The sequence below is a fragment of the Mchenga conophoros genome, linkage group LG15 (genome assembly GCF_057382185.1).
Source record: "Mchenga conophoros isolate Kocher_MC1m ecotype Shallow Benthic linkage group LG15, M_conophoros_male_GT1.1, whole genome shotgun sequence".
NCBI classification, from domain to species: Eukaryota; Metazoa; Chordata; class Actinopteri; order Cichliformes; family Cichlidae; genus Mchenga; species Mchenga conophoros.
In genome coordinates this window covers 10,694,655-10,711,607 of record NC_140540.1, presented here as the reverse complement: position 1 = coordinate 10,711,607, position 16,953 = coordinate 10,694,655, and the positions used below count along the sequence as shown (strand labels likewise).

Here is a 16,953-nt window from a genome sequence, read left to right as displayed (position 1 = left end):
CTGAAAGAGATCTGTGAAGAAATCATGACAGCAAAGAGCTTTCCTGTCGCCAGCGTGAGGGGCAACCACGGATGAGATAGGCAGACAGCAAATAAGGTAGGATGATCTTCACATGCGGTGTAGTACATTCAGATAAAGATTTGGCTTGAATACAAAGACATTTTCTGCCACTGAACCACATGCGGGCAATAAAAGGGCGCGTGCTTGGTTTGCAGATATAAAATCCATAAAGGTTTAGGCTGCACCACAGCGCTGCAACGCTTATCTCTAGAGTTAAAGGACACAAATAATATTATATGTAATCTCAAGTTCAAGATTATAACCAGAAAAAAAAAATCCTTCAGTTAAAACTAAAAACAAAACACTACATACCAATACAGTTACCATATAAACTTTGACCGGCTTCTGCTTTAACCTTTTAACTATGAGAAAAATGTCAGGCCCTTCAGCTATGTGCGTCTCTGAGCTGTTTTAGGAAGGGGCAGGTTCAGAGGTGGTAGAGTGAGAAGGAAGGAAGGGCTGAAACTTGCAAAAACTTGACAAGAGCAGCAACAAGCTCACTTTTCTGGAGCAACAAAATGTCATCATATACTGTCAGGTGACACTACTCCAGCCCTGACCACCAATAGGGACACAGATTCAAAATATGTTCTTAGCATCGACAGCAGACTGAGGCTACATGTGGCGCCTATGCTGCTAAATCATTGTTATTGCTCCATGTAAGTCTCCATGCTATTGTGACAATCTTACCCCAGGAAGCTTTGCACCGATTTGTTGGCCACATTAAGATAAAGAAAGTTCCGATTTGGAAGCAACCAGTCGTCATGTTGCTGAACTGCTTTAAAAATAAAACGCAGAGCCAGGCAGAGAGACAACACATGTAATTTGCCTATTGAAACTGATAACAACTTGTTATGTTACCATTAGTGTAATAGCGAGTGAAACATGGGCAGATACTGATCCTGAATGTCTGAAACTTAGGCTACAATATCTGCTTTTTATTTGGTTTGTATTTTTGTCCCACCTGCCTCACCAAAATCTTTGTGTCCAAGCATGTATGCATGTATAACCTATCCCGCTCCAAGTGTATCTAAAGTATTGGCAATAATTTTAATGTTAATGTACAGTGTGAGTGAAACTACCAATGGCAGCAAGTGTGAGAGTTAATGCGACTACCACTGGGTGTCTTTTTCCATTCTCAGGTAAAGGTTAGGCTACAGTTACAACCACTCTCCCTAAAGTCTAACTGACACCTCTGACCGAGTATGCACAGATGCATGTACCCCGGCACACAACTAATGAACCAATCAATAAATAATGAGAAACTGGAAACTTAATACCCCTAAAATACTGCCAGGTTTAAATTTCATTCTTACCTCAGACAGAAAGATGTCCAATATTAAAATTCTAAACTAAAGAGCTAAAAGAAACTATTATTTAGTTTCTTGGTCTCACTGATGAGCTATCCAGGTCTAGACAAACACAAACACGCCCTCTCCCTGGCACCAAATCCTACACTCACATTGGTACCAGCCTGTGACATCACCGCGCTGATGTATCGTTGCTGACTTATCACACAGGGACAAAGTGCCCTTTGACCAGCCACAAGTCCTGCTGACCACAAACACACACATCCAACTTAGTCTCTAAGGGAACCAGGAAGTGTGAGGGTTGTGGAGATTGAGAATAGGGTGCCATAAGAAAGAGAATGAAACAGTACTCGTTTTGCTTGTGCGTGTAAACACCGTCTCTCTAACTGAGCTCGAGAACAAAGAACCATTCTAACAAGCTCAAAGAGACGTAGCCAACACATATGGTTAAGTAGGTGTGTGTCCAGTATAAAAATAAAATAATCACTGCTTTTCTTTTTGTTTCCCCACTCTCACCTATTTTGTGTTGAGGCCGGTACACCCAGTTATCGTCGTCCTCACGCTCGTCTCCGTCTGAGGTGTGAAGGTGACTGTGAGACTGAGAGTACGGGTGGCGGCTGTGAACCACGTTGAGCTCGTTTTGGCTCTGGAAGACGCGTCTGCTCTGGCGGGAGAGGTTGGACACGTTGAGCCAGCTGAGAGCCCGGGAAAGGCCCGCCGGTTTCTCCTTTCGGAATGATGCGGATCTCCTGTCTCCTCTCATTGTCCCTCAGAGAGGTCTTCTTTAAAACTGAGCAAATAAATAAATAAATCCCCAGCCGTAAATCTTTAGGTCGGTGGGTTGTCCAGATATTCACACTTACTAAACTGTTTCAGACTCTTCAGATTCAACAATAAGCACTGAATTAGTTCCAGCAGGACATTCAGCCATATCCCGCTTTGCTTTCCATTTGCTTAGCGCACTTCCACATCATGACTCTGACCCACACAGCCTCCTCCTTCACTTCATCTCTCTGCCGCAAAAACTTAAATCATCTTCTCCTTTCTTGTCCTCCTTTGTGCCTTAAAACTCCAGGCGTGATTCCCAAACCCAAAGGGGTATTTAAGCAATCCAGCAATCAGGAAAATCACCGCCCTTCCGCGGCGCACACTTCTCTGTGCACAGTCCCCTTTTTCTGTTATGTTCCTCAGTGGTGCATGACAGGGTGGAGAGAGGTTTCCAAATTACCCTACGATTCTTTTCAGTCTCAGCAAATCAGCGGTTGTTGTTCACGACCATGTGTGCCCCTGAGTGTTGTTATCTCCAGTTGTTAGCACGCGCCAGCTGAGTCGCACCATCTTAGAGCCAGGGCCTGACCAAGGGGTTAAGAGGTTCCCGGGTTTGTTGCTGTCCTGATGAAGTTACTTGCATGCTCACGCGCTGGCATAGGCACACTCACATGTGATACTCCCTTTGCTGGGTGTGCAGCAGAAATGAGGATGCCTGTCAAGTTTTTCCAGAGAATTTACAACCAACTTCTTGCGAATCCTCATTCGTTTTCCTCTCAGTCCTGTTTTGATCCCTTTTCCGCAAATATTACCGTCACTAGTGGTTGAGGAAAAGGCGTGCTAAGCAAAGGCTGTGATAAAAGGTCCCAGTGTTGACCAAGCTCTGGCTCTCCAATCAGCTGATCTACACCAGTGATAAAGCAAGAATTGGGAAGGCAAGCCCACACCTGCTTATCGCACCCAGGTGAGTTAAAAAGAAAGGGTATGCTGGTGAGGATTGCCCAGACTCCGCTCTTCGGGACTCCTGAAGTCCTGCAAGTGCGTGACTACTAGAGTTGACACAACTAGAGTTGTGCTGTGAGTATAGGGTTAAGGTTACACCCAACCCTTCACACATGAAGCTGAAATACGAGTCAGCCCGTCCCTTCTTCCTTATTCCCTGCCTCTCTTCTTTCTGTTTTCTGCGCTCCCTGATCGCTGCTCCGCCCCGCCATTCATTTACTGGCATGGCAACCACTCATCACACCCTCCTTATGTCCTTTCCTACCTCCTAAACACCTTTTTTCCACCCCACATACGCTTCTATTTACATTCCCTGTTATCAATATCCCACAGGTTCTTTCATTTTGAACACAAAACAGCTTTAACCCCAGCCTCAGCAGTACTAACCCTTAACTACTGTTGGGAAACATGCAGTGTGTGAGGAACACAAAGGCCCTCAGGGATAAAAACATGTATGTAGGGGGGGTGGAGCCTTCCCACCTGAGTGTAAAAGCATAGGGAGCACAATACCACTAAGGTGTGACAAAAAACTGAATGAGTGAGTACACAAACACACGTAGGCCTGGCTGAGAAACCTCATCAACCATTCTCACCTTCTTGTTTACCCCAGAAAAGGTGGTAAATTAGAGGATCGTCAGATCGTCAAGACAAAGATCTGGCACTGTAAGGTTTTTTTTTATGGATCCATTACGCTACTGAAAGACGATTCCAGATCTGTGACTGCGATGTGGTGCAAGCTTAGACTTAAACCCTTATTGCTCTCTCAGGTCCCCGACCTCATTTGAGGTTCCCCTTAGAGAGAAAATCTACTACGTCGGCACTTGTTTGTGCACAAAGCCCAAAGCTCATTTCCAAGCCTAGCTTGGAATATACAAATATAGGCAATCAAGTACACGCTACAGATATATTTTTGAAGACCTTCGGTCACAGTGGTGAGACATAAAGCCATAAACCCTTTAATATTTAACCAGCATTACTCTACTGTGCAGCAGCGATCAATAAGACGTCAATAAAGTGGGACAACAAAGTAGGTTTTATTATAACAGAGGGAATGATGTAGGGGGATAAGGACATAACTAATAGTTAACCTGGTGCTTTGTGACCTTGACCTGTAAAACAGCAGCAAATTATAATCACTCAATCCTTGAGTTGAAGTAAAAGTTTCAGCCCGACGTGTAAAAAGATTTTTTCTTTCCTTCCCTAAGAAATCACAAGAAAAGAAACCAACGTGTGGTCACAGCAAGTGAACATTTCACCACCAAAATCTAAACTTTGGTGGCAAATTTGAAGGAATTTCTTTAAGGTTGTCAAGAGACATTACAGTCACAAGAACACGATTAACGGACAACTCAAACACAGAGCATCTGGCTGCATTCAGGATTAATTTATTTTCTTTTTTGAGGAAGTGAAGCTTAATAACATGACCCATAAATGGAGTCAAAATTTCATCACAGGTCACCGTTGTGATTCAAACCCCCCCCCCCCCCCCCCCCCCATTTATATTTAATGAAGTGCACATGAAGGAGATAAAGCACTGACAATAATCAGTATATTAAACTGCAGATTATAGACAAGTGGACATTCAGCATCTTCAGCTTGGTGGCGTGTCACCAAAAGAAGAGCGTAAACATCTCTGACTGCGTAGAAGCAGAAGCACAGCTTTCTCGTGTCTAATCCATTAAAACCTTGATAATGTACACAATTAAATTTGAATAGAGTGACATAGAGAAGATGTTTTTTCCAGCTATGATCAAGGTTATTATAGTTAACTAAAACTGGATGTGAAAACATATTTTGCTTAACTATAAATCAAATACAGACCATTTTCTTCCCTGTTGTTGGCATTAAATACAAAACACATTTTAAGCAGGCTTTAATCTTTCATCAGAGACATTAAAGGCTCCAAAAAGAGTGTCACGTTACCTCAGAATGTAAACACGATTATACCATCAGAGCCGTGTGTCAGTGATTAGCTTTGAAAACGATGCAGACTCTAAACACACTGGTGTTTAAACAGGAAACCATGGGTCACTAATGTCATGTTGGGACACTCCTATCAGACGTGACAAGAGAGGACAAGAGGAAAAGCAAACAAAAATCCAGACAGTGAAGAAGTACAGGGCAATTAAGGCTAAATTACTCTAAATCTTATCAGAGTATTGACTGGATTCACACATTCCTGCATCAAAAAGACAAGCGGTACAGTTAGAGCTGACCAGGTGGGAAAAGGAACAAAAAGAAAGAGACTGAATGGATATAACTATGTACTCTGATAAGATTTTAAATGTATAGATTTTAAATATAAACACACGCTGCCACTGCTTGTGTCCCACAGACATAAAGCTGGGACATGAGGGCCAACCTGTTTGTCAGGTAACCCAATCACACATTAGTGCCTGGGTATACCTGACATTGATACACACTCACCAAACAAAAGGTAAATACAGCAGATAAAGAAGCCGAGCTGGAAAAAAGTAGCATTTAGCGCATCCAGCAGTGCACAACTATCTTATAAAAGCCTCACTCAGTGTTTCTGCCAAGTTTCAAATCCCAGTATGTGCAGTTTCACAGTGTGTGCTTCTCAGCGGTAACACATTCACACAGGCAGTTAAACACAGGGGTTCAGCTCCACCACAGAGGAAGGCTTTTATTACACCAGAGCACCCCACATTTACTGGGACAGTTGGTGCCTTTGCGCATGTGTGTGTTTGTTTGTAAAAGACCACTTTTGGGCAACAAATTCTAAACTGTACGGTTTGACACCAGCTGATTAAAGTCGTATTTCTGGAAGGCATTTGTTTCCCCAATTTGGTTCGACTGCAGTCACATTCAGTGTTTAGGAAATCTGCTTTACATTATGGTACATCCACAGGACGATAATGTAAGTAAAGGAAAGCATGCTTGACTTCTATGTGCATGCGTGTGTTATATACTGTATGTTCTATATAAAGTTCCTCCTGGAGGTGTTGGAATCTTGCACACACAAGTGTCAGATTTACACCTGATGAAACTCAATTACAGCAAGAATATATTCACACCTGCAACTTACAGGAAGATCCGCCCACTTTTCAAAAATTTCTACCTAAAGAGACGTCATTACTTATCTGTTGATTGTCTTCTTTGTAAACAGGTGTTATTACATCATTTTGGATTTACACAATAATACTGTTAAGAGTTATGGGAGGTTGAAAGGCTGGTGTGTGAGAAAGACATTAATCATAAACGTTGGCCACCCCGATACGACACCTACGCAACACCTACACAGATAAGTCATACTCAATGTTCGTGCTTTGCTCCTTCTGGCAAAAACTGCATATTAAGAAATCACGACTGATAAAGGCAACCACAAACAAACCGCAGGCACACAGGGAACACGGGACAGGGAGTAAAGTGATTAACTCATGTGATAATAGACTACTAGGGAAGGAAAATGTGAGTCACACAGTATAAAGTGTCCTCTCAGGTTAGCTGCTGAGCAACTTCAGACCTCCAGGGGGAGAGGTAGGCCAGGCCTGGACGCCCAGCAGCAGCCCACCACTAGAGGGCTGCTGCTGGGCTTCCAGACCTGGCCCAGGCCTAGCAACAGCCCTCTAGTGGTGGGCTGCTGGACCTCTGGAGCATTGAAGTCCACTACCATGCTTTTTTTGTTGTTGTTTCATATAATCTGCATCACAATATTCATCAGTTTCCATGAAATATGGTGCAGTTTTTTGTTTTCTTTTTTAAGATTAAGTAGTTGATTCCTTCAGAATGAACTGGCTTAAATCATTTGGAAAATAATTTTTTTGATTTTTTTGATGAAAAACGACAAACATCGTGTGTGCTTTCGGTGGGAATCCAGTTACTTTGTGCTAAATAACAGTAGGTTTCGCTCTGGAGAGGATGGAGGAAAAAGGATTTTTTGAGACATCATTTTTGGATCTTCTAGCAGATAAAAATAATCATCTATTATCTGAGAAAAGAGGAGATTAATCAGTCGTAAAGATGATCAGCTGTTGCACTCTCAATAGTATGTCTGTCTTTTTGAAAACATTTTATTTGACACCCTATTTGTCACACTTCACACTGCATCTGGACACTTTTACACAGGCATAACTTACTGCAGAACTTGTTTAAATCTATTAGAAACTGTGAAACTTATGGTTTCCCACAAATTGGGGGGGAAAAGCCTGCCGCCTCACACATTTAATCACGTGAAACAAAGCTTGCTTTCTTTTCTGCAGCCTATATTGTGTGCAATTACCACTTCAGGCCACAGGAGGAGGCCATCAGACTGAAATTACTTTAACCCCTAAAACAAACGTTTAGCTGCAGGTCAGAGGAGCCTTGGCACTTCATCCAAAGGTTAAATCGTCCAGAAAATGTTGTATGTTTATGTGTCAGTTCATTTTTGTACGTGCCTAACAATTTACAATCAGATGACAGTCAGTAAACAACACTATCACAAGGCCTGGAGGGAATAAAGCATGTTTGTGTATTTATGGTTGCGCGTGCCTTTAAAGATAGCGATCTTTAATCAAGGATAACACAGCTATTTCAACAGTTTTTTCAAACATTATACAGTTTTTGGTCTCTATGGAATAAGTCTTTGATGACACACACACACAAAAAAGCCCTACATACACACACTCAAGTTTTTGTTGAGTTTTTCCAAGATTAAACTCTCTCAAACCTTTGGAGTCAACTTTTGTCACTTCCCCCTGGAAGAAGACAAATCCCACATCCCGCTGCCCACGTGCTCCATCATTCCACAGTCCAATTTTCCAGCTGAAAGTACTTGTATACTGTCATTGTTGTGTGTGTCTGTGTGTTATACTGTGCTCCTGAATTCTCTTACTTCTTGGTAAAAAAGTTGCAGGCTTAACTAGGAGCACCATTCTTCTGCGGCCCTCCCGTGTCGGCCCATCACCGTGTCTAAGACTCATGTGCGAGTGCAGATTATCCATAGAGATAAAGGCAAAAGCGCAAAGCAGGTAATGACCTCTGACCTCTCACCCCTGAACCCGAAGCAGCAGCTGCTGACTCAACACTCTTAAAAGTGTGTTTGTAAGTCTGCCTGTGCGCTCTAGCATATGCACACACGCACCGTGTGAGCAAATACACCATCACTGGGACAAAGAACAAGGAAGCTCAGACTGGGTGTGCATCCGAGCCACATCTGTGAAGCAGATAAATTCAGCATGAGAGGCTGCATCGAGTTCAACGATATGTCTACAGGCTCCCTGTGCTCATGCCGCAGATTTACGAGGTGAAAGGCTTTGTTTCTGTTCATCTTTCTGACCGAACAGTCTGAAGCAAACAAAGAAAGGCAAAAGAGCAAACAGGAAAGGAGAGGGGGCCGACGAGGTGATACTTTAGCATGAAAAGAATAAAAAGGAGTGGCACCAGAGCTTACAAGACAAATGAACTCCGGTAATCTGAGTAGGGCATTCACACACTCAAGCACAGACAGACACACACACACTGCGTCCAGTGGTTGAAAGGGAGAAAGGGTGCGGTCGACTGTGCATTCCTGATCAGTCATGCCTGAGCAGAGAAGTGAGTCCAGCAGACCTGGGGCCAGATGTGGTTTGCATATGCATTGTATTTTTCATGCAGAATATGGAATTTGCAAAACTGTGCACAGATGGTGAATTCCAAAGGAGAAGAACTGGTGTGTTAGTGATATCTGAACAACTCCAGCTGAAATCTGAATACCTTAAAGATATGTCTTTCTCTAGTACACTGTGACATCGAAAATCTGGCACGAAGCACGTTTCTAGTCCAAAAACTGTTCCCTGACGCACTCCTGAACCGCAGGGCAGCATGTTTGTCATTGCTACAGTAATTAAAATCAGCTTGGGTAAAGTTGAAATGTGGTTGAACCAGATTTGAAACGTAACAGGTAGGACTGTGCTCGTTGGAGAGAGCGTGTGTTTGGGCTCATGTTTTTTTCCCCTTAAACTCAAGTGGTGACAGCAATTTCACAACAGCTGTTTAAAAGGGAAGCACCCGTCACGACAGAACAATGTTCAGTTTATTACCACAAGCTGATACATGAATCTTAAATGAAACTTAAATACTGTAAGTATGCCAACATGTATATACGCATATAGGAAAGTAAGAGCGAAACATACAGGGGAGAAAACAATGCCATCATGAACCGTCAAAATAGCAGTTCCCGAAACGACTGCTTAAGGCGACCATATAGTTGCTCAACTGATCGTATAGGGGTTACCAAATGTGCCGTCACCACAACCCCATCGCTATTTAGGGGTCGCTATCTTCTCATGCGCCATGAGGAGAGTGTTGTTGCAATTTTTTGTTGTGCTAAAAATAAAAATGAATTGAAAATTGACTATCCTGTCATCTTTCTCTTTTCCTCCTGCCTGGCAGCTTCAAATCCATCCTACATTTAAAGCCCCTACTCTCATCTCTACTCTCCTACCTTTCCTTCTCCCTCACTGCCTCCTAACATGCCTTCCCCCTTTCCTGTTCCTTTTAAACAACAGTAGCACAGTTTCCACTGGCACCCCATTGATCAACAGCACTGTAGGCAATCATTAACCAAGACCAACCAATCCTGTATGGAAATATTACTCTTTTCTATCCGTATGTTTGATAGAAAAGAATAACAGCAGTGTCAGCAGTGCATCTCCCGCGACTTCACAAGACCTGCTGCACTTTTAAATATTCTCCAATTGCCTTAGGAGTTTGAAATTGACGACAGCTGGACTTCTTTCAGTTTGTGGAGACTTTTTGCCCCTCGTCCAAGAGGGTTCTTCGGTTCTTAAACCACTGGAAGTCCCAGGTAATGAACCCTTGGTGCAGATGGTCTTGAGGTTCGCTAATCCACTACTTGTCATCACATAAGCCAAGGTGTGAAAAAAAGGTGTGGGTCATTACTACAACTGAGACCACCAGGTAAAACCTCTATGAGACACAGGACCACCCCACTATCAGGTGAGATATTGAGGTCACCTGAGGCAAGGTGTGAGTAGGGGTTGAAATGCCTGGGAAGGAATCTCAAGACTGTAGGTGGACTGTAGACTGTAGGTGGCCGGTAGCTGGCGTCGTAAGCAACAAACTCTGTTCAACACTCATCATTCATAACTAAGGTAGACAACCTCCTTTAGTCCTTACAAACCGTCTGTCTCCTTGGTCCAAAATGTGAGCAGATGTTCCCACAGTTCCAGATGTACTGCTGAGTCTTGTCCCGTTGAGGTGGCTTTCCTGTGTTGTGCTATACACTTGAGGAGTCGCCGTTTGGTTTCTTCTGTGCACTGCACCTAATACACCATGTTGTTTAGTTTGTTTTGGGGTATTTTGTCTTTGGGATGAACCAGTTTTTGTCTAAGGGTGTTGCTACGTCTGAATCTCCTGTATATTTAATTTTAATTTCAAAGTTGATCTGTCTAGCTGGGCTATTAATTAAGGAAATATGAACCATATGAATGTCACTTTTAAAATAAATGCAGTTTCTTTATTAGACACTTTGTTTTAGTGCCAATCTCAGTGATTCCTTTTGTCATTTGTAGTGATCTTGAAATGGAAAAAAACTGGGTAGGGACAATGACGAAAATATTCTAATGTTCATCACATTTGAATATTAACTAGTGCAACAAATCATTTACTCTAGACTTCAGTAGTATTAAAGTACAACGATTTTGAGCTGTCCTCCCAAAAGAGGAATGTCAAAAATAAAAGGGTCAGAGCTGGATATTTAGTCAGAGGCAAAGTTCAGCTCATCTGCTGACAGCCAATCTGGCAACCCACCAGGATTCCAGTCTGGCAAGACGCCCATCAAACCCCACTGGGACCTGCTCACTACAGGTGACGCAGACCACTGCTGAAACTGCTGTCTTTGTGTGTGTGTGTGTGCGTGCGTGTGTGTGCGCGAGAGGGAGAAGGTGTGAGTTAAAAACAACACAGCAGATAATTACGCCATGTGTTTACATATATAAAGCCTTTTTAACAAGCACACAAGTGGAACACCGTGAGAGGAAAACTCTAATAAAAGCCAGGATGTGTGAAATAGCAGTAGCAGCAGACTCGCAGCTCAGCCATTCAAGCGCGTGTGTGGCCCTCACCCACAACAAGACGTGTGTGAGTGTGTGTGTGTGTGTGTGTGTGTGTACAGAAACGCATATGAGCTGCAGCTCTTCCAGAGACACTCAGCGGTGGCATTAACGCTGATTTAGAGGGGAGGGCGATGTGGAGGGATAAAAGAAGACATAAAAGTAGAAAAGAAAGACAGATGAGGGTTAGATGATAAAGAAAAGAGATGGAAAGATAAACAGACAGAGAGAGAGTATGAGATTTAGACAGAGGATGAAAGACAGAAAGACTGAGAGGCAGAATTATGCTGATTAAGCAGACGGTAGGCCGACCGTTATCATGACAATAGAGGCTGACTCTGGGTCTGGCTTTTTGCCCTCTACAGCTGTGAGCTGTCTGACACACACACACACACACACACCCACACCCACAGAGGGAGGCAAAAATGTTCGTTATTCTGAGCTCATCCCTCTTATCCAGGCTCATAGCAATACATCAACCCGACGCAAACCTCCTCTAAACGCTGGACTGGGACCAGCTTTAATTTAGCGACAACACACACGCACACATTTGCACAGATTCTAGTCTGCAACCTCTTTTCACGCTGGCTTTACTTTCCTTACTCCTGATCCAAGTACAGCTCCCTAAGCAAGCCATCCTGTTAGACATGGATTTAAGAGCAGAATCCAGATCAGCAGTTGCCGGCCAGAACTGCTTGCTGCTCTGCCTTCCAGCCGTTACACGCCGCCGTCTCAAGGCAATTTAGAGACAAGCCATGGAGGAAATGGGGAGGACACACACGCAGTCACACAATAGATCGATTCAAAAATAGAGCGTCCGAGTTGAATACACCCACACAGAGTAATATAAACAAAGAGAGAGTTCATTTTTGCTGTGCTATGATTAACCATCCAACACAGTACGGCTGTCAAAAACAAACACACCAATCAGAAAAAGAGTTTCGCAAAGATATTCCTCCCACGGGCTGTCACAAGTTTCAGAGCGGAGTCCCATCTGGCTACCCTCTACTTCTCCCTCCTTCCTTCCTTCTTCTCCATCTGTCTTTCTCTGGCTCTCCTCATCCTTTTTGTGTCATCTTCCTCTGTCTCAGGCTCATCTTCCCTCCTCAGCTTGCTTTTCTTTGTTTGTCCATCTCAAATCTCTCTGAAGCATTCCAGAAATCACTCAACATTTTTCCAGCACCCCCACCACCCCATTTCTCTAGACCTCTCTCCACCTTATCATACCTTCACTCTTTTCTTAAACACAGTGGCTCTTTGTGTTTCTCCACCAAGGGGGTTGGGTGGAACACAAACTCTCAGCCCACCTTGGACTCAAAGCCAAAGGCCACTGCTGGTCGCGGCCACCCACCCGTAGCACACCGCTGCAGCAGGGACTTTCCCTCTATGTGTGTGCGTCTGTGTGCAGCTGTGAGCATGTCTTACCGGTGAAAATATGCATCTGCATCCAGACGTCCATAAGTCTGGGTATGTGTTTGCCGGTGTCTTCTCTGTTTATTTGTTTGCATACGCTTGGCTAACACTTCACGCCGACTGTGATAGCGCACATGTACTTGTAAGTGCTGCCACAGGCTCTGAGAAGGTTGTGTTTCCAGAAAATAAGATAAATAAAAGAAGATTAAAAACTGGAATTACAGCCCCGTTCAGGACAGGTACTGTTTGTATTTTTCCACTGCATCTCAGGTTTCACCTGATCGTTCTCTTCCTGCAGGGCTCCAAAATATTTTCAAACCGGCTTATATTCCTGGGAAGAAAAACTCCAGTGCAGCTGGGCTCTGTGATATTTTTTATTTCTGTGTGTGTTTTGCTTTACAGTATCATTCATCTTACAACTTAAAGGATAGTCAACAAATGTAATGATTTTGAAAAAAGGCTAAAACAAAGCTAACCATGTCCAAAACTTAAAAAAACTGCTGAAAATCACATTATGTTATTTTGACATATTCGGATCTTTCTGGTCAACTTGTGTGTTTGCTCTATTTTACTCAAAAGACAGAAAATTGTTGCAATTACCCATTAATAAACTATAAATGAAGTATATAGCAGGCATGTCCCATCATTTCGCACATGGACCTTTGATGGTCCGATTCTGGCCCTCGGGTCGTATGTTTACTACACAGTTAAGTTGAATAACCCATAAGAAAAAAAATCCGTCTTTAAAAAAATGGCAAAAAACAGAAAAAGAAAAAAATCAAAGCTAAGGAATCCCAACTGTAAGTATTTGATATGGGTCAAATTCCTAAAATACTGAATCTTAAGGTAAGAGTTGTGGCGCTCTGAAAGCCAGGGAAAAGTCTTCAGCATTAGTTTCTGGCTACAAGTGACACACTGCTGCAGCCAAAAACAACTTGGAGAGCAGAAGATGAACTGCTGGTTTTCTGTAGGAGGCAGAGCGAAGTGAATGTGTCCACTGGCAACACATACAAACACACAAATTCTTCAAAGCTGACAATAAAATTTTTTTTAAAAAAAGCAGGAAAAGAACTAGATTGGAATAAAGTACTGTTTATAGTTTTCTGGAAAGTGTGGGGAGACTCCAAAGGATCTTTTTTAACACGACAGAAGGAGTCAGACAGCTGATGTTTTTACAAACTCCTTACAGCATCCAGTAGCCTCCACAGCCTCAATAAAACAGAGCCGTAAAGTCAGCAGACCATAAGGTGGCCTTTCTTCAGCCGAGTTATCCACTGATGCTATACTCCATTATTGTGGCTGATCTCTCTACCTCCCACTTGTCTAGACAACAGTCACCCTCATTTGCTTTACACTTTTCTGACTAATGAAGTGTAGTGTTGGTCAAGACAAAAAAAAGTCAGCTGCGATCCTGGCCAATCTCAGCTGATGTCAGTGCCAGCCCACATCAGCTGACAGCTCAGCTTATTGCCCTTTATACAGCTGTTTATTTAAGCTACAGAAACCAACCTAAAGTGGCGGGACATTCCCAAGCCGCTTTGAAACACTTGTCCATGCCTACTCATTTTCATGCTCTATATATGGTACTGCAATTGTGTCCTTTTGTGTAGAGGTTACCAAGAGGGTTTTTCAACCACAGACCGGTCGTTTGTGACGCTTTAGTGACACCGTTACAACATGCAGACGAGGGTCTGCATAGCTGTCTGTAGGCTGGGCGTAAAGACCATCGCAGTAGCACCTTTCACCCATTAATCAATGTCACGTCCACTCAACAGCCACTTCATTAGTCACACCTTGCTAATATGGCGTTGGACCCCCTTTTGGATTCAGAGCTACCTTAATTCTTTGTGGCACAGATTCAACAAAGTGCTGGAAACATTTCTCAATGAATGTCCTGAGTTATTGTCATGTGACTGACAGATTAGATCACAGATGTCAAACTCATTCTGCATCGCAGCCCACATATAGCCCACCAAGATTTTATGTTGAACAGACCGGTGAAACTCCCCTTTCTGTCAGTGTAAAGAAGTTATAAAAGATATCCTGGTGTAGTAAATTAAAGACATCTGTCAGCATGATTCTTTAGGCTTAAATTCTATGAAGTAAGGCAATGTATCATTTAATTATTTTGGTTTATTGTTAATGGAGATTAAGGAGGTCTTTGGGGAGGCCGTAGCCAAGCTGAATATGTTTGGATGAATTAGATAATTGTATTCTCAATTAATTAATTAAGTGGGTGGTGAGCATATGTCCTTACTGGTGCCTGTTCTGTTCTATGCTAGGGGCATGGTGCTCCTCTCCCTGCCTCCACCTTTCCTCAGACAAACAGAGAATCAGGTGCCATAACAGAGCCACACTCCCAAATATACACTCTCAAGTACCGCAGATGGGAATAACAATCATGCGTTGAATGTAGTAATCCTGACCGATCTTTAGCTTTTTCTAAGCACTAAGAGAGGGTTACATTTTATAAGATGAGCTGAGCTGCCTCAAAACATCAGAAATCCAACATATTTAAAGACACTCTAAATGACCGAACTGTAAGGTGGCGTAAAAATCCATCCATCCGTAAGGAGGGAGTCATAATGTGGTCAAGCAAGGGGATAACCGCACATTTACTTTCAGTAACACCCAGCTTACCCTCTCACCCTGCACAGCTGGCTAAACATGCTGTTAAGCAGGTGTTGGATTGGTAATGCTTTTTCACAAAAATGGTCCGACACTGCGATCTGAAAGTTGTTTTTTTTTGGGGGGGGGGGTCTAAAGCGATATGACCCTCGGAGGAACAGCTCAGGCAAGATTATAGTGGCAAAACTACAACAGCTTTGCAAAACTATATTAAAAAAATATCCCCCCCTCTTTATATGTATTAATCAGAATCCAGGAATATTTGAAAACAAAATCTATCCAATCTTATCAAAAGATTTAATTTAAAAAAGCCCCAAAAACATGATATGCATCGTATAGATAAATCTTTCACAACGCTTTAAAGATTTAAATGTAAGTTTTCAGGGCTTTACGATTCACTGATTGAAAAATTGTGATGTGAGACATACTAACAGCACAAAGATATTCTCTCCACTGCAGAGTCAAATATTTTATACTCCTGCAAGAGAAGATAGGAGGGTTGTAGAGAATAGATAGTTCATCTATTTTTTTGCCCAAAGGCTCAGATAATGAGTTGAGAATAGCAGAGTTAATAACCTTTAGAGACACACAAGCTCCAGTGTCGCCTACAGCTCTTCATAACACATGCACCTACATGTACACGTAACCTCATTTCAGGAGAAGCAAGCTCGGGAGACACCATACAGTCCAACGCATAAATGTTATCTACATCTGGACACAGTCAGATATCTTCAAAAGAATCTCTAACATAATGTACCTTTATAACAGGCAATAAACTTTAGCCATTTCCATGCATGTTTACCAACTGATTAACCAAGCCAAAGGCAAAGAAAGGGAGCGATACTTTAAACTGAGCTAAAGCAAACTGTAATGGATCATTAGAAACTTGAAATGGCATGCAATTCATGTTCCATTGACTGAAAACTAATTTAGTCCTATCAAGATGTCAACACAGAGGTTTTTAAACAGCAGCCACTCTTTGTTCTAAAGGCCATCTTTTCCCACATTTAATGTTTCCACAATTTAAAGGTGCAATCAGTCGTTTGATGTTACTTAATGGAAAAAAAGAATATTTTACTACTAATGAATTATTAGAGTATTAAAAGTGATGCATTCTCATAAACTTAGTTTTACTGTATTAAAAATGCGTCAGGTCGTAAAAGGCGCCATGTTCCCGCCCCATTTCGAATAAAGTGGCCAACATGGACATTGGTGTGTCGCGTACCGTAATTGCAATTTATATATGTGGCTAGAGAACAGCCAAATTCCTTGGTTTGGCGATTGTACGAAGTATTTCACCAATTGTTTTTACAAGGGCGATTTATTTATTCGCTCAAGAGTAAGTTTGCTAATAATGTTGGTTGAAGCTAAGAGAAGCAGTCAACGAAAAAAATAATAGCTCTGTTTTAAAAGCATCCTCCCCAGAGTGCGCCCAAATGCAGCGATTCATTTCCTCAAACTCATAACAGAAAGAAAGAAAGAAAGGCAGTAGCCAATGTTCAGAAAAGAAAAAAACATTTAAATAAAAAAAACACAATGGTGGGGAGGGAAACAAAGATAAAATGGCTTCTTTTTTCCACTATAACTGTGTTTGCAGGTCATTCCAGCGTTTATCTGTCTTACACACTCGGCCAAACAACAAATACAAAATTAAACAGAAAGCAAGTTAAAAATGAAAATGTCTCTTCCAGCGAACATAAAAAGAATATCTATCT

General features: G+C 42.4%; 1 protein-coding gene across 5 annotated transcripts in view; it reads right to left on the bottom strand.

Annotated features, from left to right (window-relative positions):
* Nucleotides 1-16,953, bottom strand: part of nhsl1b (NHS-like 1b) — a 100,995-nt gene that overhangs the window by 55,309 nt on the left and 28,733 nt on the right. For 2 of the 5 annotated variants that reach the window (XM_085248221.1, XM_085248226.1), the window contains exon 1: nucleotides 1,887-3,181. The exons of the other annotated variants lie outside the window; for them this stretch is intronic. In XM_085248221.1, the coding sequence (XP_085104347.1) occupies nucleotides 1,887-2,133 (247 nt within the window). In that variant the 5' untranslated portion in view covers nucleotides 2,134-3,181. Of the gene's footprint in view, nucleotides 1-1,886; nucleotides 3,182-16,953 lie in introns of those variants that run through there. 5 annotated transcript variants of the gene reach the window in all.